Source organism: Ostrea edulis, chromosome 2 (assembly GCF_947568905.1).
Source record: "Ostrea edulis chromosome 2, xbOstEdul1.1, whole genome shotgun sequence".
Taxonomy (NCBI): Eukaryota; Metazoa; Mollusca; class Bivalvia; order Ostreida; family Ostreidae; genus Ostrea; species Ostrea edulis.
In genome coordinates, this window is record NC_079165.1 from 31,354,660 (window position 1) to 31,368,551 (window position 13,892).

Here is a 13,892-nt window from a genome sequence, read left to right on the forward strand (position 1 = left end):
ACTGTAGATGGAGTAGGTGGGAGACGTATACTCCATCACTCCGATGTTGTTCTGACGAAGTCTGTCCTTCACCTGCTGAATGCGCTGGTCCAGCTGCTGGTATTTCCTTTTCCTATGTCTTACTATACCTCTGCTATCAAGTGGAATCATTTTGGCCTCATTAGAAGCCTGCGCTCTTTGGATTATCTGGATGAAGAAGAAGATATTTGGATGAGGTCGTCGACACATAACATTCAATTTGTTATGCCATCCCTCCACTACGTTGGTTGATTGTTAAGTGAGTCCAGTGGCGGAGGTGGCCTTCAACCCAGATCTCGGTTACGTAGTCCTTAAATCACAGCACATTCTCCACGATGTTTTCGGGTACCAAGGGAACAACAGTCGCTCTCCTTACAAGTTGATGGAAATATTCATCCTCTCTAAACGTAACCTCCAGTCCAGTGGATTGAACTTTCCTCCATTTGCGCTGTGTGTAGTGAAAGAAGCATCCCTTGGTGGAAGTTAGCAGAAAACTGGCTCGGATTGCGTTATGAGCGGCAACTTCGGAATCCAGGATCCAATGTCCTGGTGTCAGCATAGACGGTCTCTCATGGACTGCATTCTTCAGGAGAGTAGAGAAGCGCTCGTACGTGTCCTCAGTCTTGTTTGACAGCAATCCAAACACAAGAGGAAATACAGTTCCATTTACTTTAGCATAGAGAATGTACAGTTGAGTGAACAATGTCGAGCAGGAATGAAATGTCCCATCACTAAACATCATCTCTGAAGCGCATAGTTTCACCAAATTGGCATCGGTAGCAAACACTAGTATACGGTCCCCTTGAGGATCGATATTCTCACAGAGTAGAAGCATTTTCCCGGCCAAAGTTCTGCCCTATGTTCCCTAGGTGTCGATCTCTTCTTGGGATGTTGGCAGTTCCGGTGTGGTCTTGGCACAGCTTTTGCATTAGGAGGGACTACATGCCTGGAATGTTGGAATCCAGCACAGTATTGTCATATTCTGTGTTCCGAAGTCCTCCAAACTCCTCATCATGAATAGCATGGTGTTATTTCTACTCTATAACACTTCTTCACACCGGGCCACTGATGGAAGATTCAGCACCCAGACGACCAAGTGGGGGGTCTGCCAAAGTCACAAGGATATTTTCAGATGTTGTCACAGTAGCAGGACGTTGTCAACACACCGCGAGTATTTTCTTTCGTTGTGGTAGTTGATTATGAATAGCATGGATCTGTAGCTGATTTTACAGTACTTGATTTTAATGAATGGTCTGATCACGCCCCAATATATCTTTCTTTTGATAAATGTACGGAAAAATTTCTGGATCAGAATATTCAGGATTCCAAAGGTACATGTAATAATAGGTTTTTATATACTATTGGATATATGTATATCTATTATCTGAAATGAGAGTTGATTTACAAAATGTACTACATGAGTTAAGTTGTATGTTCTGTGGAAGATGGTGTACATATCTTTAAATTTCTAAATTTACACATTGTTTGAATGAGGTTTTGTGCCCTTTTGTAGACATTGTATATATGATAAACAAAGAAGTAAAGATGTCATCAGGGACAAGCCTTGGCTTGACGAAAGATGTAGAAATATATATATGATTCACAAAGAAAAACTGTATTCATTTAACAGATGTAGAAATCATTTTAATAGAAAGCGGTTGATTGAATGTAAGAGGACTATTAGAGATGTCACAATAACCACTGAAGAAATCCGTGGTAAGTATTTAAATTAGATTTAGATATACATGCTCCAAGACATCGCAGGACAGTACCATTTTTATTTTTATATTTATTTATTCATTTGGTAGCTTGCCTACCATTCATAATGAACGATTATAAAGCGATAACATTCTTTACCCTAAATTAAGACTTTCACAATATCGTTTCATTAATGTTGTGGCTGATATTAAATATCATGAGTTTTTACGCCCTGAAAAAAGTGCTTTGAATCAAAATATCAAATGCCTTTTTTATGAAAACGCACAACAACAACAACAAACAAACAAAAACAAAAAAACAAAAAAAAAAAAACAAAAAAAAAAACAAAAAAACATGGAGCATTCAAACATTCAGTCGGTTATATAATTTTTAAAATATTTACGTAGTTATTGGAATCTTCTCAAAGTATACAAAATTTTATTGTCTTCGAGATCAGGATATAGGGCTCACGGCGGGTGTGACAGGTCAACAGGGGATGCTTACTCCTCCTAGGCACCTGATCCCACCCCTGGTGTGTCCAAGGGTCCGTGTTTGCCCAACTATCTATTTTGTATTGCTTATAGGAGTTATGAGATTGATCACTGTTCGTTATCTTCACCTTGCATTATATAATACAATCTCATCGGAACTTTTTCAAATAGCCCTCGTTCATTTGTATGTCAATTTTAATAGCAGAATCTATTTCAATAAAATAATTGTGGTTGTCAGTATCTTAGATGGGATTATAGTGCAGTTACTTTTTTCCCTTTTTTAAGTTATCTTTTAATGAGTTTATATGATCAGTCAAAATGTGAGTTAACTTGCAGTCCAAATTTCGACATATTTATTTTCTTCAGAAACCCACGCCAGAAAATTGTGAAGTATTGCCATAAATGAACTTTTTTTAAATTTATGTTTAAAAAAAAAATTCTGTCATGGGAAGGGGGGGGGGGGCTTAAGTAGATCTGGAATTTTACTCGTTCACATTTTGAATGCTCAAATAAAAGAAAACCCAAATTTTAAATCATATAAAGTCGATGCATTATTATAAACCGTTTCTTTTTTCTTCAACTTAGTCTGCAGAATCAGAACTTTTTAAACCATGTTAATTTTTGTTTACAAACAACCATAAGTATTATATGACTGTAAAACACCACGCTAAATTACTGAGTAAATGTGATACTAGCATTGGTCACAAGCCCCCTGTGGTGTAGGAAAACTAAGAGTAGGCCTATATGTTTGACAGTTTGTCGTACTGTGCACCAACTGCAGTAATGTATCTCACCAATATTTGATAAACACATTGGATAAATGCGGTGATGCATATTTTTGTACTCTGAAAAGAAGAGTTTGTGCGTCATAAATATAGGGAGAGTAAGCTATCATTTTCTTTAACATATCCGGATCGCATTGCCCGCAACGTGTGCATTCCGTATTTAGTGTATGTATTGGATTTCCTACATGTGTTCCCTTGATTGACAAGTGAAGTGAGATATTTTTCTAGCTTATTCTTACTATTACCAGACTACATAGGTGGGTTAGATATGATTCATGGTTATGCTAAACTTCATGCTTCAATCAGTCGATGACAATGGCCCTATATGTTCTCGTATGTAATTGACATTCTAGTCAGCTAGTAATTAGTAAAGTAACGCATGATATTCGGTTCCACTGTAGTGTCTAAGAACCTAGGAATGCTCGGATGTTTGGTTTCTGATCTTTGAGCTATAGCACATCTATGTTTTAATCACAAAGAAATAATTGAACATATTTATTGTACAGAAATAGTGCCCAGAATTTATACGATATTATATAAAGATGTAACAGATAAAGTTAAACACTGAAGGCCATTCTGTATATCTGAATATATGTATCACGAACTTAATGGTCCCATTAAAAATGATATTTTTATCTTTGAAGCAGAAGGGTTCATAGATCAATGGTATTTAATATATGTGTTCAATTGTACATGTAATTTGTTACTAGAATGTTCTTTTACACATGCACAAATGACATTGTCATAGACATGCCAGATTCTGCACACAATATAAAGACTAGTAAAGTAAATTTTATTTAAAGTCGGCACTATATACATTCAACAAATCAAACACAAGCTCCGTAGAGCTTTTTAACCGACTACCGGTATAAAAAATTGTAAACAATGAAATTGTTATTGACTTCTACCATCTTTGCGCAAGACCAGGCATTCTCACCATCTTGCCTTCTGACTACCATCAGCATGATCAAACAAGACATATTTTCGAGTAGGTCACAGATTCATAATGTGAATCCCCTATACAGAGTTGTTATTTGTTGCTCTCTTCAATCGAATTAGAATCAGACTTCTTAGATCAGCGTCATATACTCTGCGTAAGAAGATCTGACATAATCTGACTAGGGGGTCATGTTCATGTGAACTTTATTTTATCCAATCAGTGCATTGCCTATGAAATCGTCGGTGTTCACAATTCAAGGAAAATGGCTACGATTTTTGGTTTGAAAAAATCCACATTGCAGCTAGATGTGACGTCACAATGCACCATTTTCGTCAACTGGTGTTATATTCCTCGCATTAATTAAGTAAACCATATTGAAAACTATTTAAATTGTACCCATTCCTATTCATACATAAATCAGAATAATTTAATTTGGGTGTATTTTATATCATACATTTTGTTGTTTGTATGAACGGAATAGATTAGGCATTATTGCAAAAGTTTAAAATTCCTTGTGTGAGAATATACAATTTTATAGTGTTGAATAAACTTTGTGGGAGAGAGATTACTGCAACTTGTTTACGAATTACGGGGAACTGCCTAAATAGCCATTATTGTCTGTATGGCACAATCTGACCGGCTGATAGTTCTCATGAATATTCCAAGCAAAAGTATACTTTCATTAGATAACATGCTTGATGGTTAATGTAAGGTGTCTCTGACTGTAAGCATTGCAGTGGAGCAGTCTATTGTCTTATTTAAAGTTGTCTGAAGATAGTTTTGTAATATAATGAATATGACATTTTGATTTCCGAAAAAAGTTTGATTAGAAATTGCAGATAGACAGACAGACAGTTAGATAGATATTGCATAGTTTAGTTTAAAGATTTTGTACCATTATTTACACTTCACTTTTTTTAATAAATGAAACATTGAATAGATTTGTGTAATGTGGACATACTTTGACAGTTTGTAGTTGTTACTATTTATATGATTTTGTAAGTATATGTAGTGCTTTAATATTTCCTTGACTTTTTTTGCAGTAGTCAAGATGAGGCTAACCACAACTTTACTTAGACGAACAGACTATTGGGACAGATTTGTACATCGACTGGTCAGACAGACAATTGGACAAGGCCGGTACAAACCACTAAGGGGCTGGAAAGAATGGAACAAAGATTGGCATTTTACTAAATTTGGACCCACACACCCAATAGAGCTGAGTTTAAATAGGATATTCCACTACAGGAAGAAACCAGAAGATTACATTCTGCCATACTATGAACCCTATATTTTTGAAAAAGACATGGTAAGTTAATTTTTTTATGTATTCCCTGCAATTGAATCGATTGTTGCAAAAACTTTAAATGAAATTTCCAAGGCTTGTATCCATAGCCTGAATGTGTTGGTAAGGAGGATATGCTATTTAATTCACCTGTACTAAAGCTCCATTAAGTTAATATCACCACTTGGTGTCAAGTGAAGAGACAGAATCATAATGTTTTTGAAGTAAAGTAAATATGTATAGAAGGTGTGACATATCAAACTATGAATCAAGGTCATTCGAACAAGGTCAAGGGCTAAGATTAGCACCTCTGTCAGTGATGGTTCTAAAAGGATTATTAATCGCACTCAAACATCTTTAGTGTCTTCGTACATGTATAAACTAGATAAAACTTTGAGGAGATCAATCTTTGTTTATTTTTCTCCTGTATAATATGTATTGCTTTAATTTGTGTATGTACTTATTTTTTACTTGTCAGGAATGATTTCCATTGTCTTTCTGTCTCAGGTTATGTGTATGGTCGGTAAAGACCGGGGTAAGATTGGAAGTGTGGCCCATGTGTATAGAGATGTCAATGAAGTGGTTGTGGAAAACATCAATGTGGTAAGTTTCTGAGCTGTGTTAATAACTTAATAGATCAATTTTCATATGTTGATGGAAGGAAATAGTTTGTTAAACGTTCATGCTCGGAATAAGAAAATCATTATCATAGAGGTTTTATATGAATATACAGGGATTCAGATAAAGTATGCCTCTAATGTCTTCTGCTTTGTCGTGCGAGTTAAAACTCAACAAATCATTTATATCATATAGAAGGAGTGAAAATTACTTTTAGTTCTGAAATATTTCAGTGTTACATAAGTTAATGAAAATCAAATAGTTCGGTTTAATGTTCTCACTTATATGATAGTAATAAAGATGCTGCGATTTTGTAGTTTCTATGGCAATAAGTTTTTATGTAAAAGTTTGCAAAGGAAGATGTTTATTTATTTTGATATTGTATAAAAACACAGGTAAAGTATATGAAAATAAATTACAATTCTTTGAGGAGAAAAAATTGATTTACCTTGATTAAAAGACAAAAATATCATTATAAAATTTCAATTACATAAGTATACAGTGCTTTAAGTATGACATTGTGTGAATTAAAGAAGCTAGTAATGCCCAATAAGAAGAAGGCTGTAACTATACTTTGTGAATTACAGTGAAAACATGTGCTTACTGTTGTAGAGATATGAATTGATAAATGATATCCCCATCAGCAGACAAATCCCACTGAAAATTCCTGATGAGATCAAATTAGTTGACCCCACGGACAAGTACGTATTAATTCAGATTGTGACCTTATGATTTTGCATAGCCAACTTTGTACCTGTAATCTGCGATACACTGGTGTCCAATGAGTCATTGACTCTCATCAACTTAACACCCAGAAACAAGGTATAAACTTTATCAGTCTTGAGTTATGGAGAAATATGAACTTCTCAGACTCAATTCCAGTTGCCTGTGAGTGACAGGTTATTCAGTATATTAGCTTGGTCATTAGACAATTGGACTAACATGCCAGGAGGTTCAATTCTAGCCAAGCTTGACTCTTAGTTACGGTATCCCTCTCAATTGTCTTGCAGGCATCAGACTTGTTGCAAAACTTTCAATTGTGCAATGTACATGTATATAGAAACTGTACATCTATATATGGGGTTGTTGGCCACAAGTTTGGTGTCTGTGTGCAACAGTATTAGTTACTAAATGTATGGCATACCAACTTTCTGTTGAGCATGGGGTAGAGCATGGAGTTGAACTGTGTCAGAGATTCCATCCACAGCACAACATTGTGTATATAACAGCACTAGTTAGAAATTCACTGAGAACCAATTTAATAAAAGATCACCATCTCCACAATGCTTCATTCCACATTGTCCTTATTAATCAAAGAGGTTTTTTTTTTTAAGCTTTTCACAGAAAAGCTTGAAAAGTTAATGAATCTGAAATATATCTCATTGATATTATTTTTGTGATAGGTCACCAACAGACATTGTGTGGAGATATCTACAGGATGGATCTAGAGTTCGTGTCTCAAAGAAAACTGGCCGTATAATTCCCATTCCTGTGAACGAGGATCAGAAGACAATTGGAGATGAGATTGCTATAAATTCATATGCTGGTATGACTAGGAGTGTTGAAAAGGGGTCACCAATCTCCATGTTATTTTTTTTTTTTAAATTGAGTACCAAATGACAAAAATTGTAACATTAAATTTGAGTATTTCATCTTTTTGCTGCCATTTGTATGTAAAATAGCAGATGATAAGTAATGGTTATCTTCTAGCATCCGAGTAATATTCACATTATCAAATACCGTATTTTGCCGAATATAATACGCACTTTTTTTAGAGAATTTTTTTGTGCCAGAAAGGGGTGCATATTATATACCACAATAGGTTTTTGACCCTTTTTTCCGGATGAAACTCGGCGTTTAGTAGTGTAATATTTCACTCAAAGACCAAGGCTTCGGATACTGTATGTCTTTTCACGTTCACCTATTTAATAGCTAGAAAATTCAACCTCAAGAAAATTACTACAGAAACGGAAAATTGCAGAAAATGTGATACTTACAATATCTAAATAATTCCATTATCATGAAACGGCCAATTAAATTGCATTGGATCTGACTATTCATCACATCGCATGCCGCCATTATCTAAAGCATATGTACACAATAATGCCTTGTCACGTGCATTATTTTTACAGACGGAACACTAATTATTTAGAGAACCCATTAAAGGGACTGACTCACGATTTTACCCAAAATTTTGTTTTTCACTTTTAATGATCAAAATCTACTGTCTAATGTGTTTGAAAGATTTTACATGAAAATTAAGGTTATACATTATCACAGAAGCTCATTTTAGAGAGTTTATTATTTGTTTTGTAAACAAAGATTGCGGTATGCTATTGTTTACGAAATTTTCAAAAGAAATGGATATCGATCTAAGTATTATTATATCTTTCACATTTCAAGCATTTTTGGGGTGAAATGTGTCATCTAAAAGTTAAAATTTGTTACTATGCAAATTAAGATGCATTATATTGCAAAATCAATATTTCACTTGTTTGTTTGTTTACATAAAAAGACTCGAGTCTTTGTTTACATAACACATATTTAAGGCTAAAATATTACGTTTATTCTTGCATTCAGAAGGTCAAAATTTTGGCTGTCAACATTAAATGAGCTATATTTCTAATGTTTAACATCAAAAATGAAAAATATTTTTATCAAAAATCGTGAACCAGTCCCTTTAATGCCTTTGATCATAGTCATCATAGTTAACGAGGAGTTGATAATTTGCACCTTTGTACCTACCATGGTGTGTTGATTACAGTAAAATAAGCGATAGTTTAATTGTGTAATTTTATTTTTATAACATCGGCTATTTGATTGATTTTAACCCTTAGACTGCTACGCGCGACTTTTGTCGCGTTGTGTTTATCGGGCCGCCATTGCTGAGCGCAACTATGGTCGTTTTACATACCTGAGTGACTTTGGGGGATTTCCATTCGTCAAGGTTGTGTGACAACCCAAAATAAACTTGTAAAAATGTTTCTGATTGGTTACTTTATACGTTAGGAAACTTTATAGACTTTTTATTACAATACAATGACAAATACAGAGGCTTAATGTTAGGGGAAATATTTTGAATTGAAGTAAAATGGCGAATGTGAAGTATTTCAGTTTTTTAATGATGATAGCGATAATGGATCGGACTTTGAGGGCTTCAACCTTGCAGAAATACAAATTCAACAAAGGAAATATCGAGTCAGTTAAGACTTTAATGCTACAAAATCTCGTGCTTTGCTGAAATGAACAGGCTTGTCTGGGTTGATATTTCCCTGAAGATTCTCATTCAGTCATTGAAGATTACTGCGATGTAGACCTCATCTCAAAAAGTTTGCAAATTATTGTGCTTTGTTTAGAATTCATTATTTCTGCAAAAATATTAAGTGAAAATTACCACAAAGTATAAAATCAAGATTACCGCTTGGTCAAAATTTTTGCTGCGTATAATACACCCGAAGTGCGTTTTTTCACCAACTTTTAGGCTCAAAGTGGGGGGTGCGTATAAAATACCACTGCGTATTATATTCGGCAAAATACGGTAGATGGGCGGTCCTTCTGTCACGAGTGCGCGGAGCGCACAAGTGAGAGAAGGACCGCCCATCTCTTTGATAATGTGAATTTTACTCGGATGCTAGAAGATGACCAACTTGTCACATACTTCAAAAGCTTCTCATTTTACATTTATTGAACCATACATTCAATACAATGGTAGATTGTCATATACCATCGTCAGACTACACATGTGTATATAAAATTTAATACACTTTACCCGTAAAACAGAAAATTTACTATCCCTGTCAGTATCAATCACATATTGGTGGCTTCATAAATAATTTTTCAGGAATTTTAATTCTATATATGTATTTGTACAAATGTTTTAAGAAAACATGTATAACACAAATATTAAAGTAGGAAAAGGATTAAAGACTTGCATTAGCAAACTCTTTATAAAATGAGAGAGAGGGGTATTTAACATTACTGACTGAAAAAAACGGTCACAGATATGTGTAATTCTGTTACATAACAATTCCTGTCTGCTTCAACGCCCATTATCAATGGGCGCACGCTTTACCTGTAAAACAGCAAAACTAACTTAACAAAAACTGATTATCCCTGGCAGTATCTATCACATATTGGTGGCTGTATAACACAAATATTAAAGTGGGAAAAGGATTAAAGACTTGCATTAGCAAACTCTATAAAATGAGAGAGAGAGGGGGGAGAGAGAGAAAAACTATTTAACACTACTGACTGAAAAAACGGTCACAGGTATGTTTATACATGTATTTGTTACATAACATTTCTCGTCTGTTTCAATGCCCCAGACATTGATCGGCGCACGCTTTACCCGTAAAACAGCAAAAGTAACTTCCCGAAAACTGATTATCCCTGTCTTGTTTCTATTGTGTATTTCTGATGTTAGTACCGCCCATGTGATAACAAGGTGGGAGGAGCTTGTTTTATCACATATGCGATAACAAAACCCTGTTGATGATAACCAGATACAATTCCTGAACAAAAAAAGAAAATCACTGTAAATATGTGACAAGAAAATCATACACAAATTGACAAAATCATTTTTATCAAGGTCTGAGGTGTCAAGAATTTAGGACCAATTCAAAATTTTGCTCTTAGCCATGGATTATTTTGGTTTCCTTAAACAGTGTGATTATTAAAACACAGCTATAAGAATTATTCATTCATATTTAAAAAACGAAACATCCCACATCATAATAATGCACATCCTATACACATATACAAAGTCTTCAGGAAAAAATAACTCTTTGTGACATAAAGTATAAAATTCTTTGTGCATTCTGGTGTATTTCTTGTCAAATTGCAGTCAGTGAGATACTATGTAGTGTGTAAGAGTGTATTTTCTTTTGCAGCCAACAAAGATAAAGACACAGTCAAAGATTTAGTGAACAAAGTGACATTCGAACCCAAATTAAAAACATTTGAACAGGATATAATGGATCAGATGGATATAAAGGAGGAACGTAAATATAGACCAACATTCTGGTACTAAACAGTACTAAGAAGAAGTGCAACATATTCAAATACACAATAAATTGGGGGAAAACACACAATTTATCCTTGTTTTCATTGAGGGTTAAATTCAGTTGGGATGAATGGCCTGCAGTGGGTATATTATGAATGATCCATGTTTATAACGATATTATTAAAAGTGTAGTCTTTTCAAACTCTGCTTCTAGGGTAAATAATGCCGAGTAGTAAATGAGATGTGTTGGGTTTCTGTTTGATCGTAGTGTGGTGCACAGGCCTGGATTTCTCGAAAGAAACTTATGATGAAGGTTGGACTTAAGTCTGAGATTGTGCTCCAATTTTAATTGCTCAAATAAAAGAAATCTCAAACTTAAGTTTGAGTTTTTTTTGAGAAATTCAAGACAGCTTACTCAAAACCACTTGTAACAATGTTATTGTATTGCCCAATGATGATAGGAAGAACACTAGATCATCTGCTGACACAATATTATAGAAGTCAATAAGGGAAAACTAAATATTAAAATTTTTAAAAAGACCAGCAAAATTTATTTGATAAAAATTAAAACCTAATAATTAAAAAACTGTTAAGGACAAGATACGATTATAATCTACTGATTATAAAGTCTCCCAAATGAAGTATGGGCTGTATAAAAGTGGACATTTTCTGAGTACTACCATTTTCTCCCACATTAATAACTCCCTTGCACAAAATGCATGCCAATTTTAATTTTATTTAAAAATCTAGATCGCAAAGACCTTGCTTTTGGTAATTTTCGAAAAATCCCTTTGTTTTCTTTAGTAAAACTGGCATCACGTGACCTTGATCCAAGTTTGTAGGTCCCATCATCCTCTCATCATTTCTGAAGACCCAGTTCCCTATCAAACCTGGTTCTGAAGTTTTATCAGTTTATATATGTTCAAGGTAAGAGGTCAAGGTCACTGGAGTCTCTTGACCTAGATACTAATTTGTAGATCCCATCATCCTTTCGTTACTCATTTGATCCGAGTTTGTTGTCATGCGACGTCCATTGTGCATTGACAGTTGAACATTTTTAACTTCTTAATAACTACCATTCTAATTTTTTTCAAAGGTATTAAGCATCTTTGGGACCAGTGAGACGTAAATTTCAGGACTCATGAACTCCTGGGCTTTAGGGGCAGGGCAATAAGTGCCAAAAATTAACCAATTTTCAAAAATCTTTACAACTGCACATCTGTAAGAAAAACTAAATGCATAGCGATGTAGAGCAGGAACAGCTTTACCAAATTTGTAATTTTCATCATCCCTGGGTAGAGGTTTTTGACTCTAGGGTGGGGCCAAACTTAGTATATAGTATTTATGTTTAACTATTTAAATACATCTTTAATGCTATTGATACTAAATTGAAAGTAAAGAGATATCTAGAATGAGCAGGTAGCCCTTTACCAAAATTGTAAATTTCATGATCCTAGGGGGTAGGGGTTTTGGTATTAGGGTAGAGCCAATATGGAAAGTGATTAGATGTGTTGACAATTGAACACTTTTAACTCCTTTTTGATAACTACTATTCCAATTTTTTTAAATTTGGTATGAAGCATCTTTTGGACAAGGGCGACATAAATTGTAAATTTCAGGACTCCTGCCCCCCCCCCCCCTTCCGGAACCATAGGGACGGGGCAAAATCTGCCAAAAATTAACCAATTCTGCCAAAAATTAACCAATTTTCAAAAATCTTCTCTATAACTGCAAATCTCCAAGAAAATCTCTAGGGCGGGTCAAACTTGGTATATATATAGATGTACAGTAAAATTTCTCCAAATCGGCCCCTCAGAAAACCGGTTCTCCCTAAATATCGACCGATTTTCAAAGTCCCGGCAGAAATCTTAACATTTCCTTACAAAGAAAGTCTTACAAAACCGGCCACCCCTGAAAACCGGACATCGGCCACTTTTTAAAGTAATTTGTGAACAAGCATGTGTAATTTACCCTTATCATGTCGGCCACTTTTTGAAGACAAGAAAAGTTTGGCCAGAGGGTGACAAGATTGTCCAGGTGTGCAAATTGACTGATGGACCGGCCAGGTGGAAAATTATCGACCGGAGGTGTGAAAAACACAAGGGGCCTCTTTGATTTCTATTGTTTACCTGTGCAGTCAAGGGTGTTAGTTGACACTTAGCTAATCCAAGTGACCCTTCCAAATCTGTACAAAATGTAAAAAAAAAAAAAAAAAAAACCAGTTAGGAACATATTGAATGAATACAATATCAAACGCCATATTGTTGCACCATTCTATTGTATGGATATAAGCAGTAGTTACATGTAATAAAGAAAACAAACCCATGACTGTTAATGATAATTATTTTAAAAAGATAACTTAATTTTCTTTCAATAGACTTAAAATTCTCAAGAAATATTCAAATAACAAATTTTTATTTACTACTGTACTTTTCAAAAACGTCAAAACAAATTTGTTAATGATATAAACGATGTGTGTGGACAGAGTTTTTATAGGTAAGAGGAATTCCAATAGGCCTCAGTGTTTTTGTGCATCGAAATCCTGTTGTAGATTTTCAGTTTAGATGACTTCAGTGAGAATATTTCTTATTAATTACACATGTATAATTACCTGTAGGTACAATGTACAAGCGGACTAATTTGATCTCCGCCGATAATTGATCATAGACCACCAGAAGAAAGGGAACAGTACCTACTTTGTGAATATTGAGATAAAATGGCTCCAAATGCTAAATTCTCGGTTAACCGGCCAACCCTCCAAACCGGTCATTTTTTCCGATGTCCGGTTTTCAGGGGTGACCGGTTTTATAAGACTTTCTTTGTAAGGAAATGTTAATATTTCTGCCGGGACTTTGAAAATCGGCCGGTATTCAGGGAGAAACGGTTTTCTGAGGGGCCGGTTTGGAGAAGTTTCACTGTAACTTCATATCCTTGAATATCTAATACTTTCATCAAAGGGTTACGGAGAAAAGCTGCGGACATTTTTAGGCGCTAGAAAGAAGAATAATTAGAATCGAACAAAAACAGTAAGTCTCCTATCTTCGTTTTGGAGACT

General features: G+C 34.8%; 2 protein-coding genes across 3 annotated transcripts; one reads left to right on the top strand and one right to left on the bottom strand.

Annotated features, from left to right (window-relative positions):
• Positions 1–334: 334 nt before the first annotated feature.
• LOC125679874 (uncharacterized) lies at positions 335–853 on the bottom strand. The gene has a single exon (XM_048919329.2). The coding sequence runs from the start codon at positions 851–853 to the stop codon at positions 335–337; it is 519 nt and encodes a 172-aa protein (XP_048775286.2).
• A 2,268-nt stretch (positions 854–3,121) lies between these two features.
• Positions 3,122–10,925, top strand: LOC125681746 (probable 39S ribosomal protein L24, mitochondrial). Of its 2 annotated transcripts, none has more exons than XM_048921945.2 (6): positions 3,122–3,203; positions 4,976–5,241; positions 5,725–5,820; positions 6,448–6,536; positions 7,239–7,381; positions 10,725–10,925. In XM_048921945.2, the coding sequence occupies exons 2-6, from the start codon at positions 4,984–4,986 to the stop codon at positions 10,862–10,864; spliced, it is 726 nt and encodes a 241-aa protein (XP_048777902.1). In that variant the 5' UTR covers positions 3,122–3,203; positions 4,976–4,983; the 3' UTR covers positions 10,865–10,925. The 2 variants fall into 2 exon arrangements, with proteins under 2 accessions (XP_048777902.1, XP_048777901.1); XM_048921944.2 differs by having other exon boundaries at positions 3,123–3,249.
• Positions 10,926–13,892: the final 2,967 nt, after the last annotated feature.